Source organism: Mesocricetus auratus, unplaced genomic scaffold (genome assembly GCF_017639785.1).
Source record: "Mesocricetus auratus isolate SY011 unplaced genomic scaffold, BCM_Maur_2.0 Super-Scaffold_4256, whole genome shotgun sequence".
Classification (NCBI taxonomy): domain Eukaryota; kingdom Metazoa; phylum Chordata; class Mammalia; order Rodentia; family Cricetidae; genus Mesocricetus; species Mesocricetus auratus.
Genome location: NW_024429182.1, coordinates 13,926,343 through 13,941,739, shown reverse-complemented (window position 1 = coordinate 13,941,739; position 15,397 = coordinate 13,926,343). Strand labels below are relative to the sequence as shown.

General features: G+C 47.8%; 1 protein-coding gene and 1 long non-coding RNA gene across 3 annotated transcripts in view; one reads left to right on the top strand and one right to left on the bottom strand.

Annotated features, from left to right (window-relative positions):
* Nucleotides 1-2,314, bottom strand: part of Stn1 (STN1 subunit of CST complex) — a 34,388-nt gene extending 32,074 nt beyond the window's left edge. The window contains exons 1-2 of one of the 2 annotated variants that reach the window (XM_005063486.4): nt 2,178-2,314; nt 1,554-1,744 (exon numbers count right to left, since the gene is read on the bottom strand). In XM_005063486.4, coding sequence (XP_005063543.1) covers nt 1,554-1,686 — 133 coding nt within the window. In that variant the 5' untranslated portion in view covers nt 1,687-1,744; nt 2,178-2,314. Of the gene's footprint in view, nt 1-1,553; nt 1,745-2,141 lie in introns of both variants that reach the window. The other variant, XM_013119908.3, reaches the window with a different exon arrangement.
* A 2,049-nt stretch (nt 2,315-4,363) lies between these two features.
* Nucleotides 4,364-15,140, top strand: LOC121134255. Its single transcript, XR_005871321.1, has 3 exons — nt 4,364-4,948; nt 6,945-7,085; nt 14,804-15,140. It is a non-coding gene; the product is annotated as an uncharacterized LOC121134255 (long non-coding RNA).
* The last annotated feature ends 257 nt before the right edge of the window (nt 15,141-15,397 follow it).

Below are 15,397 nucleotides of genomic sequence, written 5' to 3'. Positions count from 1 at the left end.
GGCTGGGCAGTGGTGGTGCTCACCTTTAATCCCAGCACTTCCGGGAGGCAGAGGCAATCAGATCTCTCAGTTCAAGGCCAGCCAGGGGTACACAGAAGAGATCCTGTCTCAAACACCCACCCCAAAAGGTGGGGGTTGAAGAGGTGGCTCAATGATTAAGAGTACTGGCTGCTCTTCCACAGGACCTGGGTTCAATTCCCAGAACCCACGTGGTGGCTCACAACTGTAACTAGTTCCAGGTGGAAGGATTCAGGCATTATGCTGGCTGCCCTTGTCACCTGGGAGAATGCACTCAGGGTGTAAGGATTCAGGCACTGTGCTGGCTGCCCTTGTCACCTGGGAGAATGCACTCAGGCAGTACTCTGGCCAGCCAAGGGCTCCATGACTGCCTAGTCTGCACACAGGTGCAGAGGACCCCTTTAAAATTAGACAACCCCACCTCCTTACGCTCTCTTTTCCAGCTCTCTTTCCCAGCTTCCCTCTTTCCCGCTGTTCCCGTCTCCCTCTTCTCTTCTGTCTTCTTTGTCTCTGTCCCCTCTGCGTCTCTTCATCTCTTTCTCTTTCCTTCCCCCTTTCCCTTTTTAAAAAAACTTCTCACTTAAGCTCTGTCTGCCTGGCATGTCTGTCCCTCCGTCTTGGTCACCCTCGCCTGCCATGGAATCCCCTTGTGATTTATCACAACACAGGGAATCCTCTTCTGCCCTGAGGGCACTGCACACACATGGTGCATAAACAAAACACCCAGACACATAAAGTTAAAATAAAATACATTAAAAATACAATTTAGAAAGTAAAAAAAATAATCCAGGCAGACATCTGGAGGCGCACTATGAACACACACGTATACTACACACACAGGCACAAGTTTACATATACAATGCTGTGTGTTTCTCAAGGGCCCACCTACAGCAAGCAGACACCCAAGCTTTGCAGAAAGCAGGTCACATCTCCAGAAAAGTAAGTACTACAGCAAAGTGTAAGCTGCCTAGTCCAGTGATCTGTCCACTCAAGAGCGAGTCCAAAGAAAAGAATCTAAGTATTTTAAAATACGGAATACCTTGACATATATCTATATATTTTTTTTTCTTCTTGGTTTAGGCAGGGTTTCTCTGTGTAGCTTTGGAGCCTGTCCTGGAACTTGCACTGTAGACCAGGCTCAGCCTACCTCTCTCTGTCTCTGCTGGTTCTAAAGGCGTACATCACCAATGCCCCCTCCCCCGGCATATTTTTTTTTAAATTGAGAAAAGGTCTTATGCACTCCCGGGTTGGATTTGAACCCCTGATCATCCCTACTTCCATCTACCAAGTGTTGGGATTACATCTGGTTTGAAGTGGAGAGGGCTCAGTGCAAAGGTCGCACCCTCAAACTGTTATTTAACTTAAAAAATTAGATCGTTCTTTAATTTGCACTAAAGGTGCAGAAATGAACTCCTTCCAGGTTAGAAGCTTGATAACTTTCAGCCCTCAACAAGGCTCTTCCAGATGCCCTAAGACCCCAGCTTTCTGTATCTTTGGGCAGCACAGGGCATCCATTAGGCTGACTGGCCACATACCTGGCACTTGTTGGGACTCCTTCATCTCCAGGATATCCCTGATGTAGAGTTTTGCAAAGGCTAGAAACACAGGATCCAAACCCCAAAAGAGGGACGGGATCTCCTCATCCCTTGGACTGGATTCACACTGCATCAAGAGGCTGGGTTGCAGGATCCACTAACCCCGAGAAGCTCGCTTCAGAGCCAAGGCTCTGTAAGAGACATAAAAATAAGTGTTCAGGGTGTTTAATGTGGGTGAGAGTCTTCCAGAAGTCTTAGGAGGGTAAAACAGGGCTTCAGGACCACGTCAAACTCTATGCCTTGAGGGTGGAAAAACAGGCCTCCTTCCAAAGAAATACCAATTTAGAACCAGTTAAACACCAAAGTTTCTTAACAGACAGGGGCTAGGGTAGCCCAGGCTGGCCTTCATCTAGCTATGTAGCTAGAATAGCCTTGAACTACGGTGCTTCCAGACTCCTCCTCCAATACTTGCTTTACGGGCATGTGTAGACACGCCTGGTTTATGCAATGCAGAGGACTAAACGCAAGGGCTTTCTGCACGTTGGGAACGTGCCGTCTGCCAAATGAGCTACAACCCAGAGCACTCACTCTTCACTTTGGGGATAACCATCCACACAGGCGTACCCCAAAAAAAGAGCTTTAACGGATGAATCCGGAGAGTAATGGCGCTCCTGTGGCCGTGAATTTTTGGACCCTGGAGGTGGGGCTATCCACGCTTCGACTTTTCACTTTCGGGGAAGAGCGGAGGAAAGGAAAAAGAAACAAAATCCGAGCCGTTTACAGCCCTTCCCGAGCAGGAGCAGTTGGCCCAGATTGCCGCCACAGTTCCGGTGGCGGGAAGGAAGGAGCGGCGGACGTAGCACACTCCAGCCGGCGCACTTCCTTCCCGCCACCAGCGCCCAGCAGCCGCAAGCCCTTCCCTCTGAGGCCACGCCTCCGATGTCCGCCGCAGACCACGCCCACCTCCGCGCAGAGGCTCCGCCCACGCAGTCTTGTAGGTCGGAGCCCAGCGTAGGCTCTCCCGGGGCCTCCGCGCCCGCTACAGGGCTAATCCCAGAGATTCCGGAACCAGCCCCGGAATTCCTGCAACTCAAATCCCGCCTTCTGTGTCACCTTTGTCTCTCTGATTCCCTCAGACAGTTCCAAAAAACTGGGACGGGATCAAACTTTAATTTTTTTTTATTAGAGCAGGGAGTTGTCCTGACTTATTAAACCAACAAAACAACAAAATTAAGCAGTGGAGTATTTTACATGTTTCTTCACAGCTGGTAAATAATCCGCTGACACTCCGCAGGGATGCTGTGGTCTCACTTGCAGATGTTACGGTTTAAACTTGAGACCAGAATGAATGTGCGGTCTTGTCTCCAACGGAAACCATCCCTACAACACCAGAATACGGTTTGTCTCCTTTTCCCTTCCTTAAGGTACAGTCCAGGATGTTGTACACTTAAGAACTCTTGAGAGCCCGGCGTTTTTGCAAACTGTGACCACAGCACCTCGATGGAGCCCTATCCGCAGCGCTTCTGCTCCTATAAATAAAGCTGCATCACCACAACGCAGGAAATGGTGAGAGTTCTTCCTAACCCATAGGGACTCTGACACGACAGGGGAAGGGCAAGTCATTCCAGCGGCAAAAGAGGCAGGTGGCCAAGGAGATCATTGCTAGACTATCAGAGAAGGAACGTCCAGGGCTGGAATGGAAACTGTGTGTGTCATTAGAACCATGGCTTCCAGTTACCTCCTTGGCCACAGAAGGAGGAGAAAAACAGCGTCTATGGCTGAGTCTCTGGAGTTTAAGATCTATTTAAGTCAAAACCCTCTCTAATGGAAGAGGCTGTCCCCAAGGAAACACAACGGGTAGGACTGATGCTTCCAGCTTACCTGTCAGGTAGAGACAGACAGGTTGGGTGACATTCTCCAGACTGCACACATCTGCTCCAGGGTGGAACCCAAGAAGAAAAGGACTCTTAGATATACTCTCAGGGAAAGAGTGCTAGGTAAGAGCTGTTGGCCCCTCTGGGTTCACTGCCAACCTTGGGTAGGACCACACCCAGGGCGGTAAATAGAAGCAGGTTCCCCTGCTGCCATCTTTTACAGGGATGAGGGGAGTGTGCCTCTTGTTCTGAGCCCAGACCTTAGGAGAAGGTGGTCACCAGGTGGAAGGTGAAATCTGTGGTAGGATTTCCAGATCGCAGAACCTCACTGAGGGGTTTTAGGGAGCTTTGTACAGATCTGGTTCTCCCACTACGGGGATCCCAGGCTGCCTGGGTGCTCCCGAAATCAAGCTCACAGGGCCCCAGGACAGCACCCCACAACACTCAAAGCAGACATTTTAAAAGTCAGTGCTAGGAGCCCTTTCTTTTGACTTGTTGGTGTGAAACAGCTTGAGTTTTGTAGACATGTTTTGAAAGATCATATCACTGTCACCTGAAAGTTAATATTCTAGCAAGTTCTGGAAAATAGTGAGCTTGAACTGTATGTCTCAAAAACCTCAAAGCTCAAATTAGCCTGCTTTTATTGTGACTCCCATATTTACAAGCAGAACAGGGTTTCCTCTGCTTGTGGTGATTTTCTCTTTGAAGTTTATAATTTTGAGATTTTTCTTCTTGATCAAACCCTAATTAGGCTCCTCTGAGCTCAAGTCTCAGACAGGCCTCAACCTTGGCCTGTAAAGATCTGAACAAACACTACCATGGCTCACAACAGGGTCTAGTACCCAACTTCCCCTACATTCCTGAGCAAATCTGACTGCAGAAGAATTGTTTGTTCTAGCTGACACTCAGCCACAGGGAGCCATCTCCCAGCCTCTGTGGGAGGATCAGGGCCTGAATACCACAGGCCACAGTTAAGGAAGTTAGATTAGTTTCACATGGGCTACACTCCCTTCACACTTCGTTAAAATTTCACTGCTTTGACTGCTGAAGCCTGGGTTCCATTCCTTAGTCCCTACTCCCTCCTTTTCTCTAAACAAAACAAAACCCAGTCCGAAGGAACCCGGCTTTTTCTTCTTGTCAGTGGTTACTGAGTACACTCTGTCACACTGTTTATCTTTGCTCCAATGAAGACGACTAGCCCAGGGCATCCTCACTTTGTCAGCATCCTTTGAGTGCTCTCTGTGTGCTTTGGCGCTGGCTGAGAGGAATACTAAGCAATGTCACTGCAGCAAAAGGAGCCACGCATGTGACAGATAGCAAAGCAAGGGCTGGGGTGTAGCTCAGAGGTGGCGCGTTCCTCTAGCTGCTAGAGAATAGAGTGTGCAAGGCCCTGGGTTCAATCCACAGCGTTGGAAAAGAAAAACAACAAAAAACCCAAACGGCAACAAAAGCAAGCAAGAAGCTGCCTTGTGGCTTTGGAGCGTGTGGCCTGGGTTATAACTGCTCTGTGAGACACGGGAGGTAAGCGGAGGGGGCTCATTAGCTGAGATAATGCAGTACAGTCCCGGCTAGAAGAAAGGAAGCCCAATACACATGAACTATTATTTGTATTCACGGGGGCAGCGGCATTCAAACGAGGTTTTCAGAAAACGGAGGAGCCGTTCATCCCTTCATTTATGAAACGTACTTCCAAAGCTTCCGTCAAACGCTGCGCTAGACGCAGGGAAGGAAGGAGAAAAGATGTGGGGGTGGGAGGTAAGGCGAGCCCCCGTGGAGCTTCTGCTTTGTGAGAGGGCAGAGGGCGGACAATGGACAAAGGGACAGGAATAAAAGGAGTACAGTTGCCACAGTTTAGGAGGATATAAGAAGTGTTATGTTTGCGCCTCATGTATACAATCTATTTTCATCACGTGAGACCACTGAGATCTGGGGCCAGGATGCGCCTGCCGGGTAAGGAGTCAGTGGCACCAAGTAGTAAGAAAAGAGCATTCTGGGCAGTAGTCGGGACAGCGTGGATGTCTGGGGGCAGGGCTGCCAAGGACTTCCTTCTTCTAGGAACAGGAAAGAGTGGGGGCGTGTGGCAACTACTCCATAGGAGGTAGGTAGAAGGCAGGTCCAAACCAGCTGGTAGGCCATGCACAGCAACACGGGTTTGTGGGCAATTGCGCCAACAGCCTGGCTGGCTGAGGAGGGCAGGGAGACAGAGTTGAATCGGGCCCTGAAAGCTTGAAGCAGCTCCTAATTTCACTCCTGTAAACAATGGAATGGTGTTTCTTTTGATCAGGGGATGATTTAACACGTTAAAATACCAGGCCCACTGAGAGCTCATCAGGTAAGGGTGCTTGCTAGGAACTTTGAAGCACACAGGCATGCCCCACCTTCCCCTAAATAAATAAATGCAAACCAAAACAAAAGTTAGGACTGCCTGACACTCTTGCATACTGCAGAAATATGCAGAGAGTGTTCTTTGCCCAGTGCACTGAATCATTCCTGAGATTTGTATCTTAGGGACACTCACCAGTGGATGGTGCAGGAAAATAAGTACTGGGGACTTATTTCAGTGGTCTCATCCATGTCACCTGTTCTGCCCCCTACATCATTTTTCCCTGTAGCTCTGAGTGCTCCCTCTCCCTTTCTACTCTCTCTCCCTTCCTCCCTCTCTCCCTCCCTTCCTCCTCCCTCTCTCTTCTTCCCTCTCTCCCTGTCCCCCACCCCTTTCTGGCATATAGCCACTTGGGGAAAATGGCTTCTCTGTGGACCTCCACTCCTTTGATTTCTGCCCTGTAGCTCACAGCCTCCCTTCAGAGCTAAGCTCCTTGGAGGAGTTCTGGGCACTCTCTATACGCACTCCTCATGGTGGCTGTCCATCCAACCCACAATAATCTGACTCACTTTAAGCTTCAAAACAGCCCCAGGCCAACCCACCACTCCGCTGACACTGCTCTCCTATGGTTAGCAATTATATTCAAATTCTCAAATGCAAAGGCTACTCTCCTTATCATCCCCCATTGTAGTTGTGTTTTGTTCTGGCATTGGATATTGAGCTCTCTCACTACCCTTTGACTTCCTGAAGAATCCTTTGTGGTTTCCCTTGTGTCTCACTGTCTCTTTGCATCCTTCTTGTCTGCTCTTGATCTCTTGATCTCCTGCAGCCTTCAGCCTATCTCACCCTGTGCACACCGAGAAGCCTCATTCAAACCTAGGACTTGACCAAGCCAATATTCCAGTGACTCAATGGTTTACACCTAGCCAAGATCTCTTTCTGAGTCCCACATGCCAATTTCCAGTGGACTCTCCTGGGTCAGCCTTGGCCTGCGACTGCTCCCTTCCCTCACTCTGTCTCTCTTGTTCCTACCAAGGTGAATGCCAACCTCATTGCCAATTTGCTAAGAAGCTGGGAAGACTTCAAGGGGACCTCACCCTCTGTCACTCTGAGAGGCAATTAGTCACACACGTATCAACTCTGCTTTTGAAGTATGTTCTCTAACTTAGCTCTCTCCTGTTTTTCTTGTCATAGCCCTAATCCAGGCTTTTGTGGTGATTGCATGGATTGCTGACATCACCATCTAACCAGCTCCTGTACCACCAGCCTTTCCTGCCTGCATCCCATCGTTCATGCTGCAACACAGATGCTCTTCCTAAAACACAGAAGACGAAGGTTGGTTCCTTGTCTAATCGCTCAGTGGTTTTGTGCGGATGGCGGAAGTTTGGCATTCTTTGCATTTCATGCCAGTCTCTCTCAGCCTGGTCATGATGTCTCTCTCTAGACTCATCTCCCACAGAGTCCATGGTTATGCCACACTGCAGCTAGCGTCTCCCAGTGCTGTTCTGAGGAGACTTTTCTCAAGATATCGGGACGTCTGGCTAAATAAATTTGAATTTAAATCCAGTCAGTGGACTCCAACTCAGTGTGCACCAAGGACATCTGAGAAAGGATCTGAGTGGTAAAGCTTGAGGACCAGGCTAGCACTTCAGTGAATTCAACTGGGAGAACACACTGAAGGCATTTGGAACTTACAACTGCTACAATATATCCAGCTGTCTTTTGCCCCTTCCCTTCTGCCTGAGATGCAAATCACTTATGAGTTACTAAAATAACTGTTCTACATGTACAGGGGATACAGAAAAAAAACCCTGTTATATGCTTGACATATAGTAGGAATAGAGGCTTTGGTGAGCCAAACATATAAACACATGATCACAGTGTGTCAGAATGAAGGGTGTCTTGGCAGCATAGGGTGGAGGGCAGAGTTACGTGGCCAGGGGACAGTAACTCTGCCTTCTTCATTTGACTTACCATGAAAATGTGCCCCAGTTTCACCTCCTGTATTTTGAGCTTATTTGTTCTGTGCAAATACACATGTTGTATCTTCTTGTCTCCAATGAGATGACTTGTCTCAAACTCTATTTTGGGGGACAGGGAGATGGTTTTAGTGGGTAAGACAGCTATATGAACAAGCATAAGGACCTGAGTTTGAATCCCTGGCTCCTGTATAAAAGCTGAACATAACTGCATGTGCCTGTAACATTTTATGTTATACATGGTTTGCCAAAGTTTTAAATGTTGAAAAGAACATCAAGGATGGAAAAAATAGAAGAATTTTTTGTTTGCTTGTTTTCTTTTTTGACTGTTTGAGGGTTCACCTTCTTCATGAACGTTTTCAGTAATTACCTAGACCAGGAACCTGATGATGGCTTTGGAGGAAAGAAGCAGTTATTGATGTTCTTTGACCCAGGCCAGCAACAGTACATAGGCCAGAACTCTGGAAAAAGCCAACCAAAATGCCAGAAGTCATCTCTGTAGATGGATTCAGAATCCACTTCAGTGGTGGCAAGATAATTGACTTTGGCATGGTTTAGGATTCCTTGAATTATGCCAAGAGAAATAAGCCCAGACTTGTAAGACATAGCTCTATAAAGAGAAAAAGAGTTTAGCAAACAGTGTTAGAGAGGCAAGAACAGGATAAAGAAAGGCGGGGTCAGTGGTGAGTCAGGTATCTGCAAAGACCCAGGGTTGTGCCGGCAGAAGTTACCTGAGACTGGCCAGGAGGAGGGAAGACTCTGCAGTGACTTGATCTGTGGTGACATGCACGTTTCTAAGCGGAGGACTAATAACCTGCACAATTTTAACAAAAAGTGACTTTTAAGCAGCACATCTCAGGGCAGTGCTGAGCACGGCTTGGTGTTGTGGTGGCTTGAAAGAAAATACCCCCCCAAAGGGAGTGGCACTATTTGGAGGTGTGGCCTTGGTGGAGGAAGTGTGTCACTGTGCGGGTGGGCTTTGAGGTCTTTTCTCAAGCTTCCCTCAGTGTGACAGTCAGTCGACTTCCTGTTGCCTGCAAGATGTGTGGGACTCTCAGCGCTACCCAGCTCTAGTGCCTCATGGCCTACTGCCATGCTCCCCGCTATGATGATAATGGACTGAACCTCTGAAACTGTGAGTCTCCCCAACTAAAGGTTTTCCTTTATAAAGCTGTCATGTTCATGGTGTCTCTTCAAAGCAATGGGAATCCAAACCAAGACATGTGTAAACGTACATGATGACAATCACCTGTGTTCTGTGCTCTGTGTTCTGTGTTCTGTGTTCTGTGCTCTGTGCTCTGTGCTCTGTGTTCTGTGCTCTGTGTTCTGTGTTCTGTGTTCTGTGTCCTGTGCTCTGTGTTCTGTGTCCTGTGCTCTGTGTTCTGTGTTCTGTGTTCTGTGTCCTGTGTCCTGTGTTCTGTGTTCTGTGTTCTGTGTTCTGTGTCCTGTGTCCTGTGTTCTGTGTTCTGTGTTCTGTGTTCTGTGTTCTGTGCTCTGTGCTCTGTGCTCTGTGTTCTGTGCTCTGTGCTCTGTGTTCTGTGTTCTGTGTTCTGTGTTCTGTGTTCTGTGTTCTGTGCTCTGTGCTCTGTGTTCTGTGTCCTGTGTCCTGTGTCCTGTGTCCTGTGTCCTGTGTTCTGTGTTCTGTGTTCTGTGTCCTGTGCTCTGTGTTCTGTGTTCTGTGTTCTGTGCTCTGTGTTCTGTGTTCTGTGTTCTGTGTCCTGTGTTCTGTGTCCTGTGTCCTGTGCTCTGTGCTCTGTGCTCTGTGCTCTGTGTTCTGTGTCCTGTGTCCTGTGTCCTGTGTCCTGTGTCCTGTGTTCTGTGTTCTGTGTTCTGTGTTCTGTGTTCTGTGTTCTGTGTCCTGTGTTCTGTGCTCTGTGTTCTGTGCTCTGTGTTCTGTGTTCTGTGTCCTGTGTCCTGTGTCCTGTGTCCTGTGTCCTGTGTTCTGTGTCCTGTGTCCTGTGCTCTGTGCTCTGTGCTCTGTGCTCTGTGTCCTGTGTCCTGTGTCCTGTGTCCTGTGTCCTGTGTTCTGTGCTCTGTGTTCTGTGTTCTGTGTTCTGTGTTCTGTGTTCTGTGCTCTGTGTCCTGTGTTCTGTGTTCTGTGTCCTGTGCTCTGTGTTCTGTGCTCTGTGCTCTGTGTTCTGTGCTCTGTGTTCTGTGTTCTGTGCTCTGTGTTCTGTGTTCTGTGCTCTGTGCTCTGTGTTCTGTGCTCTGTGTTCTGTGTTCTGTGCTCTGTGTTCTGTGCTCTGTGTTCTGTGTTCTGTGCTCTGTGTTCTGTGCTCTGTGTTCTGTGTTCTGTGTTCTGTGTCCTGTGTCCTGTGCTCTGTGTTCTGTGTTCTGTGTCCTGTGTCCTGTGTCCTGTGCTCTGTGCTCTGTGTTCTGTGTTCTGTGTTCTGTGTTCTGTGTCCTGTGCTCTGTGTTCTGTGTTCTGTGCTCTGTGTTCTGTGCTCTGTGTTCTGTGTTCTGTGTCCTGTGCTCTGTGTCCTGTGCCCTGTGTCCTGTGTTCTGTGTCCTGTGTCCTGTGTCCTGTGCTCTGTGTTCTGTGTTCTGTGTCCTGTGTCCTGTGTCCTGTGTTCTGTGTTCTGTGTTCTGTGTTCTGCCTAATTACATAAGCCACAGGCTCACACTGCTGCTTGTCAAGGGCAGAAGTTCCCACTGTACTGGCAGCTTATGAGATGGGTTCCGTGAACACCCGCTTCCCTGGGAAAGTCAAAGAGGACTTCTGTGGCAGCTGGATGCCCACCAAAGGCCAGGGCTGGCGGTACCACCACTTCCCTAAACATTACCAGCTACAGTGAATTCACCAGTCAGGAATTACCCGATTCTCCTTATAGCTATCTTGCGACAATGTTGCTACACTAAGCATTGGAGAAATTGGATGAATAATCACAATGACAGGCCAGAATAAGGAGATAAAAAAAATGTCAAAAAGGAAATCAGAACTTTTCTTTTCAGGTAAGGCATTGACAAAAAGCTTGTAATTTTGGTCAAATGAGTTATGCACGGATACATCTTCCAAGTCTCCTTTTAACATGTGAATTTAGAGACTTAGCCTAGTTGGTCAGGTTTAAGAGCAAGAGATTTTCCCTGCCAAGCCTAGCAATATATTGTATTTCAATAAAATGTTTCAACTTTATATCCTTATATTTGAGGTTGAATTTTAAATTATCTCTGTTATTTTTAATGATGTGTATGTGTGTTTGCCTATGTGTAGGGACGTGCACTTGAGTGCAGTTCGTGGGAAGGTCAGAAGCATAGGATCTCCTTGGAGCTGGGAGCTTGTTAGCCACAGGATATGGGTACTGGGACCTGAACTCTGGTCCTCTGGAAGAGTAGTCCTGGTTCTTAACTGCTGAGCCATCTCTCCAGCCCCCGAAGTTGCATTTTAAGTTGAGAGAAAATAAAGAGTGAACTTGTTAAATGTGTAAGCCCCCACATTTTGTGTTACTGTTACTTAATGGAGTCCATCATTTTCATGGTGACATAGTTCAAGAGAAGAGATGTAGCACCTCGCAATACTTAATTTGCTGTTTGACAGGAACCAGGGGCTCAAATAACTGTTGATGTCATAAGCCTTAGCGTCTAGTTAGACAACTGAATAGAATTTTGTTTTTTTTTTTGTTTTTGTTTTTTGTTTTTTTGTTTTTTTACGAGACAGGGTTTCTCTGCATTGTTTTGGAGGCTGTCAGTCCAGCCCGGCCTCGAACTCACAGAGATCCACCAGCCTCTGCCTCCCAAGTGCTGGGATTACAGGCGTGCGCCATCACCACCCAGCAGAATTTTGTTTTCTTATCAGTTTGTAATTCTCTCAAGGACTGCTTTCAATCAAAGAAAAAAAATTTAACTCCCAAATGGTGTTAAAGACATCACATTCCAGAGCTTAATTAACGCAGCACTCAGCAAAGATTGGATTGCTATTACGCTGACACCTTTAAGAGCAGATTGGTTGGAGTGATATTATTTGCAGTAGTGTTTAGTGTTATATTAGCCTGGTGGAGAACAGCTGCCCTGGCCCTGATTATTAAACTGGGAGTGAGAGTGAGGTGCTTTTGTGTGTGTGTTTGTGTGTGTGTGTGTGTGTGTGTGTGCTGTCAAAAGCAGGAGACTTTACAGAGTCAGAGTGAACACAACTAATTAACTTGCCGCCTCCCTAGAGACTGCGGTTATCTTCTCTCTATTTCCTTGAATGCATAGATTTTTCCAAGCCCAAACCAAGCCTGGCTCTCAGATCACTCCAGCTGATGCTGACTGACACTCCTTCTTGAGCATCTCTGTGGACAGCATCACACACTCAGTGCTCACTCTGCCTACTGATGCTATGGATGTGAACCTGGTCCCCTAACTCCATGACAAGCTCTACTGACAGCATCACACACTCAGTGCTCACTCTGCCTACTGATGCTATGGATGTGAACCTGGTCCCCTAACTCCATGACAAGCTCTACTGACAGCATCACACACTCAGTGCTTACTCTCTGCTTACTGATGCTGTGGATGTGGACCTGGTCCCCTAACTCTGTGAAAGCTATGTAAACGCATACTTTTTGTTCTGTATTCTAACAGCAAGAGGGATGATAGAAAACATTTTCATTAGAAAAATAATAATGGTTCAGGGGTTGGAGAGACGACTCAGTGATTAACAATGCTTACTACCCTTGCAAAGGACCCAGGTTCGGTTCCCAGTATCCATATCAGGAGGCTCACAACCACTTGTAACTCTGGTTCCAGGGGATCCAATGCACTCTGGACTCCATGAACACTTGCACACATAGGTGTACATACATGCAGGCAAAACACCCATACACGTAGAAGAAAAAATTAAAAATGCAGAATGCTTAGTTCAACTTGCGATTCTAACAAGCAACAACAAATATCTTAATTTGCATGTGTTTATTATAATCTTACTTATATTTTTAAAACCTATTTATAGGTAATACTCTACACATTGCTTAACAACAAAAAGGATATGTGTTATATATCTTATATTTCTTCCATATAAAGGTCACAGGGTGTCTTACACAAGCTAAGATAGCTTTGACATCATTGTGAGGTATAGTATTTCTTTTCCTCCTTCCTTCCTTTCTTCCTTCCTTGAGTGAGAGTCTCACTGTGCAGCCCTGGCTGTCCTGGAACTCACTATGTAGACCAAGTTGGCCTCGAACTCACAGAGATCCACCTGCTTCTGTCTCCCAAGTGCTGGGGTTAAAGGTGTGTACCACCACCCAGCTTGTTTCTAGTTTGGTCTTTTAACTACATGTAACTAGACTTATTGGGGCAGCTTCTACTCTTTTTATATCAAGGATCTGACTTAAGAGACATGAATACTTCTGCTAGATGACTCATTGAAGATGACTGTCAAATATAGTCACTGATATTCTAATAGTCTTTTGTAGTAAAACTACTTCTTATTCTTCACCCAATGCCCCAGAATCATAGCTACAAATATTGATCCATATTCACTGTTACCAGTAACTTAGTTAGGAAACTTGTAGCACACATCAGAATTTTAAGGCTAGACTCCTGGAGTGACTGAACAGTCCATCAAACTGAGGACAGTTTTAATGATGGTTTGATATTCCCATGTCCGAAGCTAGGTCTCAGTACTGGATGTGCCTAACCACCTTAGCTGTGTGTCTTAGTTTGGGTTTCTATCGCTGTGACGAAACACCATGACCAAAGAGCAAATTGGAGAGGAAAGGGATTATTAGGGTCACAATTGGAGAGGAAAGAGATTATTAGGGTTACACTTCAGCGTCGCTGTTCAGGACAAGAACTCAAGCAGGGCAGGATTCCAGAAGCAGGAGTTGATGATGCAGAGACCATGGAGGGAACTCCTTCCTGGCTTGCTTCCCATGGCTTGTTCAGCCCACCTTCTTCTGGAACCCAGGACCAGGCCCCCAGGGATGGCACCACCCACCATGGCTGGGCCCTCCCCCATTGATCACTAAATGAGAAAATGCCTTGCAGCTGGATCTCAGGGCGGCATTTCCTCAGCCGAGGCTCCTTCCTCTGATGACTCTATAGCTTGTGTCAAGTTGACACACAAAACCACCCAGCACACTGTGGCCGAAGCTGTGGTATGTTATCCATTCAGAGCCAAAATCCAGATTTTCATAGCTAATATTTGAGACCTTCTCCAGGGAATTGTTTCACCCACAGCTATGTGCTGTGTTTGTTTGATGGCGGGAACCAGTAACTGTTACATTTTTGTAACAGCAGTTTGTGACATCTGCAGAGTGCCCAGTGCCTGTGTTTCAGCGGTTCTTCAATTTAGCTCCTTTCGCCTCCCTGTGCTTCCTCCATGCCGGGGCAGTGGGAGCACCTGAAAACATACCCCAGTGTTTCCTTCGGGGCAAATCCCAGCGTCTGAGAGTCCAAAGGAATCTGACCTGCAGCTGGTAGACAGGATGGATGTTGGAGGAAGGGAATGTGCTGGGGATAAGGTATCAACTTTAAGGACAGTGAAATGGGACAGAAGTCACCAGTAAGCAATGCATGGGAGAAAGACCAAAGGGGTTTAGGGTGGTGAATCACCAAAATTTAAGTATGAAGCCAAAGATCCAGTTGGGCATTGGTGGCGAATGCCTTACATCTCAGCAGCACTCGGGAGGCAGAGGCGGGAGGATCTCTGTGAGTTCGAGGTCAGTCTGGTCTTCAGAGCGAGTTCCAAGACATTCTGTTACACGGAGAAGCCAAAGATCCCTTTGGCCCCTTCTGCAGTCAAAGTCCAGATTTCTGATGGATGAGACCCAGAACTGAGATGACAAGGCATCAAAGGGCCGGGGAGAGACTCCTCATCCACGGTCCCAACAGAGAAGGAATGAGATCAGAGGACACAAGACAAGGACTCTGGCACTGATAGCTTAGGAAATTTGACGCCCCAGATTTCTTCCAATCCCTCTAGGCCTACAAAGGGAAGTGTTCTTCCAGTTAGTTCAAGCCTCTTTACTTTTGGGGTGGACACATGGAGACCCGTGCCTCTGCCTCCCAAGCGCTGAGACTAAAGGCATGAACCACCACCGCCCGACAAAATGTACTTTTAAAGTTTTATTTTACTTTTATTTATGTGTATCTCAGGGTATATGTGCACATGAATGCCGATACCTGAGGAAGCCTGAGTCGGGTATCAGATCCCCTGGAGTCAGCGTTACAGCGGTTGTGAGCCCCCTGGAGTCAGCGTTACAGCGGTTGTGAGCCGCCTGGAGTCAGCGTTACAGCGGTTGTGAGCCGCCTGGAGTCAGCGTTACAGCGGTTGTGAGCCCCCTGGAGTCAGCGTTACAGCGGTTGTGAGCCCCCTGGAGTGAGTCAGCGTTACAGCGGTTGTGAGCCCCCTGGAGTGAGTCAGCGTTACAGCGGTTGTGAGCCGCCTGGAGTCAGCGTTACAGCGGTTGTGAGCCGCCTGGAGTCAGCGTTACAGCGGTTGTGAGCCCCTGGAGTCAGCGTTACAGCGGTTGTGAGCCCCTGAGTCAGCGTTACAGCGGTTGTGAGCCCCCTGGAGTCAGCGTTACAGCGGTTGTGAGCCCCTGGAGTCAGCGTTACAGCGGTTGTGAGCCGCCTGGAGTCAGCGTTACAGCGGTTGTGAGCCGCCTGGAGTCAGCGTTACAGCGGTTGTGAGCCCCCTGGAGTCAGCGTTACAGCGGTTGTGAGCCCCCTGAGTCAGCGTTACAGCGG